This window comes from Microtus ochrogaster, linkage group LG2 (genome assembly GCF_000317375.1).
Source record: "Microtus ochrogaster isolate Prairie Vole_2 linkage group LG2, MicOch1.0, whole genome shotgun sequence".
In the NCBI taxonomy this organism is placed as follows: domain Eukaryota; kingdom Metazoa; phylum Chordata; class Mammalia; order Rodentia; family Cricetidae; genus Microtus; species Microtus ochrogaster.
In genome coordinates this window covers 25426259-25435831 of record NC_022028.1, presented here as the reverse complement: position 1 = coordinate 25435831, position 9573 = coordinate 25426259, and the positions used below count along the sequence as shown (strand labels likewise).

The 9573-nt window shown below is 45.6% G+C and overlaps 1 protein-coding gene across 1 annotated transcript in view; it reads right to left on the bottom strand.

The window, feature by feature from the left end:
- Positions 1–5321: 5321 nt before the first annotated feature.
- Positions 5322–9573, bottom strand: part of Il1rl2 (interleukin 1 receptor like 2) — a 30009-nt gene continuing 25757 nt past the window's right edge. Inside the window, exons 10-11 of the mRNA XM_005359987.3 lie at positions 7513–7674; positions 5322–6078 (exon numbers count right to left, since the gene is read on the bottom strand). Of these exons, the coding sequence (XP_005360044.1) occupies positions 5660–6078; positions 7513–7674 (581 nt within the window). The 3' untranslated portion in view covers positions 5322–5659. The remainder of the gene's footprint in view (positions 6079–7512; positions 7675–9573) is intronic.

The following is a 9573-nucleotide window of genomic DNA, read 5'->3' as shown; positions in this document are numbered from 1 at the left end:
CCTTCTCAAGACAGAGCCTTCCTAGGTAACCACCTTGAGCTCACAATCCCCCTGCCTCAGGCTCTCTGGCATTGGAATTCCGCTCCACACCGTCACACTCAGCTTGCATATGTAAATCTATATTTTTTAATCCAATCGGTCTTCTGGGTAAAGATCGTACCGGCCTAGTCCCACCCTCAGGCTCTTTTCACCAACAAACCGTGGTGAACAGACCACAAGAAAGTGGGGTTTATGACTGACTTAGTCACTGCAGGGTGACCCAGGGGCTCAGCACCTGTGTTTCACCTTCTCTCTGAGATGCTGTCTCTCTCGGCCCCGCCTCCAGGTCAGCTCTGGACATAGCAGCACAGACTGCCCTGTCACAGGCCTTTCCTCTGACGCCCTGTAGATCTGCACCAGGTCCCACTGGCCTTGTATGCAGGAATGAGCGTGCTCCCCTTCACACAGGGATGCTGATCAGAACCTTGGCAGCCCTTACTTTCTCCCTCTCTTTCCCCTCTCCCTCCCCCACCCAGGTACACAAACCCTGGGTCTGAAGGATGCCAGGAGGAAGCAGTGCCCTAGGCAATAGGGTGAACCTCAGTTGACTTCATGTCCTATGTTAAAGGTTTATCTCAGATATGTATCCTAGAAGTTTGTGTCAAGAGATCAATAATTGGTACACAGGCTCACTCATTAACACCATTCATCTTTTTAAAAAAAATCCCCAGAACTCTGGAAGCATCCATTTGTGAAACACAGAGGCATTCAGGACATCCTCAGACCTAGATGCTGAATCCCACGTGTATTCAAGTGCTACCAGTTTGTCCACCACTGGGCAAGACAACACAGAACAAAAATCGATAAACTCCCAAACGGTGAGCAAAGGAAGAGAAATCAGAGGCGCACCACACTGTGCGCTTCTGGAATTCGGCTCCCAGATTTTTACGGTATTAGCTGTGCAGTTCTGCAGCAGCGAAAGCAGGCGTTGAAGTTAAAAGGAGTGTTTAGATTTAACCAACAAGGCCAACAATGCTGGGGAAGGTGTGAGGTAGCCATGCTGACCAGAGAGGCGAAAGAACAAGGCTGTAGGCAAGACAACAGAGTCAGTCCTGGCAGGCTCTGGCGGACCCTGACTGAGTCCCCATAAGGAACATACACAGGATGTCTTCACAGCAGCAGCAGAGGGAATAAAAACCTCCACCTAGTCTAGGACAGAGAGCAGATTACCCTGTGGATGAGGCGCCCAAGGAAGATGGTAGTTATCTTGGTAACTGTGATAGGGGTTAGTTGTTAATTCCCAACGTCCAGAACAGGCAGTGGTCCTAGTCAGCTACCTGCTGGTCATGGAAAGGTAAGAACAGAGAAAGCATGGCTTAATTAACATCTAGAACACCTAGGCAAGAGCAAGGGCTAGCCATCCCGGCCAAGATCAAGAAAGAATGGATAAGGGTGAACAAGACATAGGATTAGTCCCTGATAGGGCAAACAGCATGTAGTCATCTCCTTGCTTAGGTCAAGAGAACATGCAAAGAATATGCAGGCCTCCCATTTCCCATTGGGTCCGCCTATGATACACTCAGAGAATCAACAAATCTTAATAGAAATTACACCAATCATTGCCCAGCTTCTGACATGAGTTCTTGGGCAAGAAGCTTGGCGGCAGCTCCCTAAGGACCCTTCCCACTCTTGAAGCCTCCATCTCTTCCACCCTCTTCTCAGGAAAACGACTCCTTCTTGCTCACTCTCCAATATCATTGTCTTTGCTTCTCATCTATATAAAGTAACGGACTTGAGAGTCACAGTCTCAGGTTGACTTTTGTTGACCATTGATTTTTTTTCCACCACCTTAGTCTCTGGGTCAAGTCCAGAGGTCAAGGGAGGCCCCATCACTCTCAGAGATCTGCAGAATTCCAACCAGCAGCCATGGTCATGGGGCCGAGAGGTTTGGCATACCTTCTGAGGGACCTAAACCAGCCAATGGTTCTCTGCTGCAGAGTCCTGGGGGTCCCCAATCACTCACTTCACTTCTCTGGGCTCAGTTTCTTCCATGATAAATTAAAACAGCTGGAACAGAGGGTGAGTAGCCTTATCTTTCTTCTGCCTTGTAAACACAGTCATGGGTACGAACAGATGAGGCCAAGATTCTGACCATACCAGGAGGTACTACAATAGCCATCTTCATCTGTGGTCTCCTGTTCTAAGGTTTAGCTGCTCAGTCAACTGAGGATGGTATCATCACTTCGCACAGAGTGACAGGTGCCTTCAGTATGATGAGGTGTTTGACGAAGACAGAGAGAGTTCACGCTCACATATATTTTATGACAGGCTATGTTGCTAAAAATGTTTGATTTTGTTCTTACTATTATGTTTCTAAAGTATATAAAACATATTTATATATTAAACACATTAAATATATAAATGTTTATATGTGCATGAAAAATGTACCATATACTGAGTTCGGCACTATCCAGTTTGGAGCACCCACTGGGGTTCTTGGACCAGCTCCTCTGCAGATAATAGGGGATGCTGTACCCCAGGAGTCTTGAAACTCATTTGTGACATGCTAGTTGGACATCTCTAGGCTAGATGACTCATTAAATACGACTAAACTTCAAAGCCGCTCTTTTCCAATTAATTCCTAAGAAGACTCCAAATGACTCACTTCCTGAACACTGGTCTGTCACCCAGAATTCTGTAAAAATTGTGCCATTACCTGTTTTACAAGTACAGTAACAATAGAGAGTTTGGGGTGTGGATCCCATGGGCCTACTGTAAATCTCACTGAAAGTCTGTAAGACGCCAACACCCTTCTGTAAGTAGAGTCAAGATGGTCTATTTATCAGATTGTCAAAGAGAATGGGGCTTCCTGCTGTAGAGTGAACCTCGTCCATCTTTAAAATACAGGTCTGTGCTTTCACAAATCCCGCATCAGAGCAATGGCCTACAAACAAGAATGCATTCAACTCCAGAGCATGTGCCGGGTGTTCAAACATATGAGGTGGTAATTCCTTCGAGCAAAGGAGCCCTTGTGTTTTATTAAAATATTCTTTAATAAAAATATCAGTGTGTTGATATAATAGTTCACATTTTAGCATTCATAATACATCTTTTTTAATTTTAAGCAAAAGAAAAATTAGGACACGTAGGCGAGAGGAAAGCTTCGAGACTGTAAAAAAAAATTCAGGTTAAAAATTTCAGCACAGTTGGCCTCACAGAAGTCAGAGATTTTCAGAAAACATTTTCTTCTGATGAGGTCGTTTGGTTTGTCTGCCCTGATCCTGACAGGGCATCAGCTACTGTCTCCCTGAGTCTTTCAGAGAGAGATAACCAAGGAAGTAAGAGTTCAAATCTAGATATCCCCCATGTCCTCACTTTCAAAGGACGGGTGGTTGATCATTCACCTAAAAAAGGAGATCGTCCTGCCTGGGAATCATACTGGCAGATGTCACCACCTGGTGTGCCTGGAACCCACTAGGCAGGCACTGTGTCCTGGGCTCCACACAAGAAATGGCTGCCCCTTTAGTCAGCCCCATCCCTGGGTTCCGCCAGTATTGCTGGAAATTTCCAGGAACCAACCAGAAGCACAGACCCATGGAGGGGGAAGAAGACAGAGTGAAGAACCAGTCAGGGACATCCCTTGGAAGCAACAAATACCTAACTGTACTTGAACCTGCAAATCCTCTACAGGGAGTTAGATTCCTGTGGGGCAAAGATAAGCTGAACAACAAAATGCCACAGGCAGGTGCCTTGAGAGAGCCTTGATGAGCTCCTCACTCCGGGGGCATTCAAAAGCATCTGGCTCCGTGTGCCTTTGAGGAAGGAGGAAGAAAAAGAAGAGACAGACAGACTAGCAGTGATGGTGAATTGAAAGGTGGATCTCACGGACAAACCTTGAGGGCACCTGAGGATACTGTGGTACATGGAAGAAGTCCGCCACAAAATGAGAAATACCAAATGAGGTTTCTTATTGGAAGTTCCTAGAATAGTCAGATTCACAGGGATGGGAGGTGGAATGGTGATTTCCAGGGGCCAGGGAGGACAGGAGTAGAGAAAAGTTATTCACTGAGAACAGAGTTTCCTTTTGCTAGGATGAAAAGGTCTCAGAGGACGGTGATGATGGTCGTGTCTACATGAAAATACTTAATGGCCTTGCGTAACAATTCGACTTAAAAATGACTAGTGTTACATCTTACCACAGTTAATTTTTTTTAATAAAAAGTATTAAAGTGAGGTCCAGTTTCAAGTCTCAAGTAAAGATATGGTTGCCACAATGCCAGCCTGCCTTGATGAATTCTCAAGCAGAAAGATGGACTGCCCATGAAGCCATCCACTCTACCAGCTCTTCCTCCTTCTCCCTCTCCTCCCAGGCCTTTCCATCCTGCCTGTGGCCTGGTGGCCCCTCCCACTCCCTCCTCCTTAAGGCTCACTTATTAATCCCCAGTGTTTCCATTATGTAGTTATCGCCCTCAAACTTCTGCAACTTCTTTTCTGGTTCTTCAGTCCTCAGGAATGCCAGAAAGAGTCACAAGCCTTTGTGCTTTGTGGCTATAGAAGCAGAAAGAGCTGCTGGGAGAGAAACAGTGACTGTGTTATGTCACGGAGCTCTGGGGATTCAGCTGTCTTACGCTCTCACCACGCTCCACGCTCGGTGGGCCTTCTTAATATGTAGTTGTTTTCGAGTCTCCCATGCTCTTGGAACTCACTCCTCACCCTCAGTCCTTCAAGAAACCCCAAGAAAATGACTGCTCCATTAATCTAGACTTCTGTGGAACTGTTTTCATGATCTGTGTCCAGCACCCTACTTATCTGAGGTAAATAGACATTTGTTCACGATTCCCCAAGCAGTAGCATGCTTGTTAAGCACAGCGTGGTAGAGTTGGACTGGAGTTGATTTTTCCCAGCTGGGCATTGAGAAATAGTAGCCGTGGGTGACAGCTCTGTTTAGCATCAAAACACTGGATAAACTATGCATTCATATACTGCCCGTGATAAAGGGCGCACTCACTAACCCAAAGCTCACATAGATTTACTGGGGTTAGAACCACATCACCTCGGAGCTGTAATTCATTTCTCTCAAATATTCTGCAGATTTCTGGCAGACAAAGCATCTTTAAAAAGTGAAAGTTTTTTTTTTCTTAATTCATTTTGACAGATTATCTTTCAAAGCTTGGAGTCCTTTGCTCCGGGTGATATTTAAGTGGTTTCTGGGGGCATCGTGCTAACTGCATCGTTATCTAACTGCAGTGGGAGAGAGAAGGAAATTCAGATACAATCTACACTGCCAGGGGGCCCAAAGCCTACTAGATACTGGACAAGCATAGATATTGTGCTACCGTCCTTGCTGGCCTTCCCCAAGGCTGCCCACTTGGCATCCTCAGACTTCTCAGTCTCCCATCCCAAACATGGACCAAGCATCCTTGCCACCTGCTCTGTCATCCTGACCATCCACTGTATCGCACAGGCATGGAGGCTGAGTTCCATAAGTACCCCATTCTCAGGAGCTTATATGGGTGTTCAGGAGCTGTGGTGCAAACAGGAGTACTAAAGAAACTGGTCTACTTAAAAGCATCAAACAACAACAAGAACAAGGTTACTCACAACACAAAAGAGCAAGCTGCATAGGTAGACAACCCAAAGAGGATGTCACTGTGATCCAACACACACCAACTGCTCTCAGTCAGGAACTTATGAACCCAGTGGCAGCATCCCATTTGGCTGCTGTGCAGTTGCAGGGCGTGTGCCTCAGCAGCTGGACTGAGGAAGATGGTGGATACCTTCTGCATGGCATATGGTATCTTACTTTCTTCCAGAACTTGGTCTTGGCACACTGTGACCGCTCTGTAAAGTCCCCGTGCCACCGGATGGCCCCATGCTTCTGACGGATGTACTGAATGGACTCAGGCATGGTGCTGTAGTCCTTGATCTTCTCCAGTTCGATCAGGATGACCTTCATGCCATCCTGGATGAGGGCATTGTAGATGGCGATCTGCTCTTCTGACAAGCCCTTTAGAAAGCTGAAGCTGGAAGATTCTGGGGCCACAAGCACAATCAGTCTCCTACAGAGTTTAATGTTTTCATCAATGACGTTGGCCACAGCTGGAATAGAGAAGAAGGATTCAGAAGACCATGCAAGAAAACAGCAAGGCTATAACGCTACTGGAAATAGGAGAAATGAGCGACACAGGGAAAAAAGACTTTCAAGTAGACAAGTCTGAGGCACAGGTGGATTAACTTTCATTACCAACTGTTCTGGGCAGGGCTTTATTTGGTGGTTACATTCTGTTCTGTTATCTCTTGGTATGTCTCTTGCCCCAAGACTATCTAGCGGGGTGTTTTATTGCAGCAACAGGAAAGTATCTTATACAGGGGAAAAGATGGCATAACTTATGGTGTATAAAATCTACTGTGGAATGTTATTTTAACTAGGTAAAAATGTGTTACATTGTTTATGCTACAGAATATTACTGTAACTGTATAAAGACGTGTTACATTTGTCTATGCTGCATTTGTTTAACAATGTAAAGACGTGTTACATTTCTTTATGTTTCATTTGTTTAACAATGTACAGATGCGTTGTGTTTTACCTTGCCTGCCTAAGGCACTTGATTGGTTAAATAAAAACCTGAACAGCCAATAGCTAGGCAGAGGAGGAACAGAAGAGGCTGGCAGGCAAAGAGAGTAAAGAGGAAGAGCAAAGAGAAGAAGAAAAGGAAGGGAGCTAGGGACAAGCCTGAGGTCAGAAGCCAGGCAGCAGTCAGGAGACATGGAGACAGCAGGACCAACAGTAAGGAAACAGCCGGAAAGTAAGACATACAGAAGGAAAGAAAGGAAGGTAAAAAAAAAAATCCCTGAGGCAAAATGTAGATGAAGAGAAACAGGTTAAGTTATAAGAGCTAGTGGGATAAGCATAAGATAAAGTCGAGCATATAACTAATAAGAAGTTTCCGTGTCATGATTTGGGAGCTGGTTGGAGGCCCAAAAGAAAAGGTCTGGTGCAAAAATCAACTTTAAACATCACGGTATTTGTATATTTGGACTAATGAGAAACTAGACCACAGTTATTCTCGGTGACAGCAAAGTGAATGACCACGTGACTTTTTCCAGCTTTGGCCAAGGCTGCTGCTTGTTCCTATGAATGGATGAACTGTATCTCTGGGCCAAAGAGACTCATATGACTGAAGCCAGGATTCCCTAACATTCTGTTGTTAGCACTATACCTAATAAAGCAAAGGCCTGACTTCTGAATGTAAGTGGTAGTGGGACTGGGAGGCTCTATACATAGACTTTTGAAAGCCCCATGTGTTCAAGGGACATTTGTAACGTGAAAGAGAGGTAGGGAGAGGAAGGAATGGGAAAGGAAAGGAAAGAAGTTTCTTTTGTTTGAGATGAGGTCTCTACATACAGCCCCAACTGGCCCTGTATTGCATTCATCTTGGCTCAGCCTCCCTAGTGCTAGGATCACAAGTGTGGCCTCTTACTTTTGTCATTTGTTGTCATTTGTTGTCATTTGTTGCCTCCGTGAAAACATACCTTGTCCAGGGACTTCATCCCTGCCGAATATAAATAGCTTATATCCACACTGCTTCTCCAGCACCTCAGGCAGGATCCTCAACGCCATTGTGTCCACATCACGGCCCTGGCTCTCTGTTGGGCACTTGGGGTATAAGACATAGGCGTCGTACAGCTTCTCATCTGAAAGGAAGAAGAAGCGAGCTCACGGAATGACTGTAGCAGATCTCTCAAGTAAGCAAAGTGAACGCCAGATCACTGCTGTGATACACTTCAGCCTGGGTTCAATGACCTTTGTGTGGCCCATGTCTTGGCATTCCATGCTACCAGACTGCACTCTTACAACTGACCAATGAGAGAACTGTCTCATCCTCACTAAAGGAGAATAAAATCTAGACCGAACAGGTGGTACCATTTCTGCAATTGCTAATTGCATCATAAGTCTCCCACTGCCTGTGGTGGGGCTGAAAATGAGACCTCGGGGTCTGGGACCCATTAATAGGAGATATGGGCAATGGAGACCTGTACTGATGATCCCAAGCCAAATGGGTTGGGTCCCTCCTAACTGAGCACACCAGAAAATTCGTCATAGACAGAAGAAGCCTCAGCGGACTCCAAATGTGCCCTGTATCACCGAGGAGTCCATCACTACAGCACATGTGGGCAACATGTCCATCATGAACAAGGGTTTCCTGGGCAGCTACAAGACCCATCACCGTGCTCACCAGGGTAAATGTGAACAAGACACACCACTTGGCTCTGCACACCCCTCACAAACAAGATAAGATGGTACGTGACTTTTAAAATGACAACCGCCAAAGGAACACACAAACAAAAAAAAAAATTCTCATTGACTGGAATTCTTGATAGACAATATTCATAGAGGGTATAGAACAGCTGCTGGGTGTGAAGCAGTGGGGAGAGATGGGGCAGGATGGGGAATGAGGGTCTAAGAGCAGAAGATTAGCAAGAATCCGGCACAGATGTTTCCGCTTCCCTGTCCACTGCCATGCAAGGAGGCTGCTGTAGAGAGAGCTATTGGGGTCTTCTACAGCGGAGACCTCCATCAGTACTAACTAAACATCTTCAGGGAGCTCGACAGTGGGAACCAAAGTCAGGGCTAAGGAGGGTCTAGGCCACAAGCAGATTCAGCTTTGGGATCATAGGCAGGTGCTAGGGGACTGATTTGGGTTTGGAGACAATCAAACCCAACACAGCCAAGGCTCCTATGACATGCTCAAGATCACCAGATATAACTGCAGGAAACAGATAACTGTTTCTGTATAAAATTTAATGCTAACTATATGACTTGCCAAAGTTCAAGGTTTGGGTGTTGTTTGTTTGAGGGTGAAAAAAAGAGAAAAACAGGGATCTCATAAGTTCTTATTTCTGGTCTGTTTAAGAAGGAACCGAACCTTCCCATGTAAGGATTTAGATGGGTTTAGACTTGCATCCCTTGGGAGCTGTTGGCTCCTTGATGCCCCATGTATAGCAGGAAGCATCCTCCTTGGAAAATGCAGTTCCCAGGTTGGTACCCAAATTTATCACCCCCAATTCCGGCACAGCCCCTGGCATCTCCTAATAGTTTCTTATTCTCCTTTCACTGGCTTCCCTTAAATAGCAAACAAAAGGAACTGTACTGGCCAGATGTTTTCTCTTGTGGCAGAATCCTGTTCTCTTTGGAAACAAGGCATCAGAGGACATAAGTTCTCCTTGGTCTCCAGCTCGCCATACTCGGAACAGATGGAGAGGGATCTGGTGGCACAAAGTCTCATGTGTTTTGAAAACCCAAAACAAAGCAAGCCCCCAATTATCATGTCTTTTTTCCTAAGCATGCTGGAAACCAAACCCAGGGTGGTGAATGTGCTTAACCCGTGAGCTAGCTGTATCGTTAACCCTCAGACCAAGATCTGGAGCAAAGGTAAGATTATAGACTTGTTCTCCACATGTCCTGGGCTTTCACCACCCTCAGAGACCCACCTGGAATCCAAATCTGGGTTGTTTTGTTACAACCCTCTGATTTCTAATAACTATTATTATTTTATTTCATGTGCGTGGGGCAGTTGACCTGTTTGACATGTG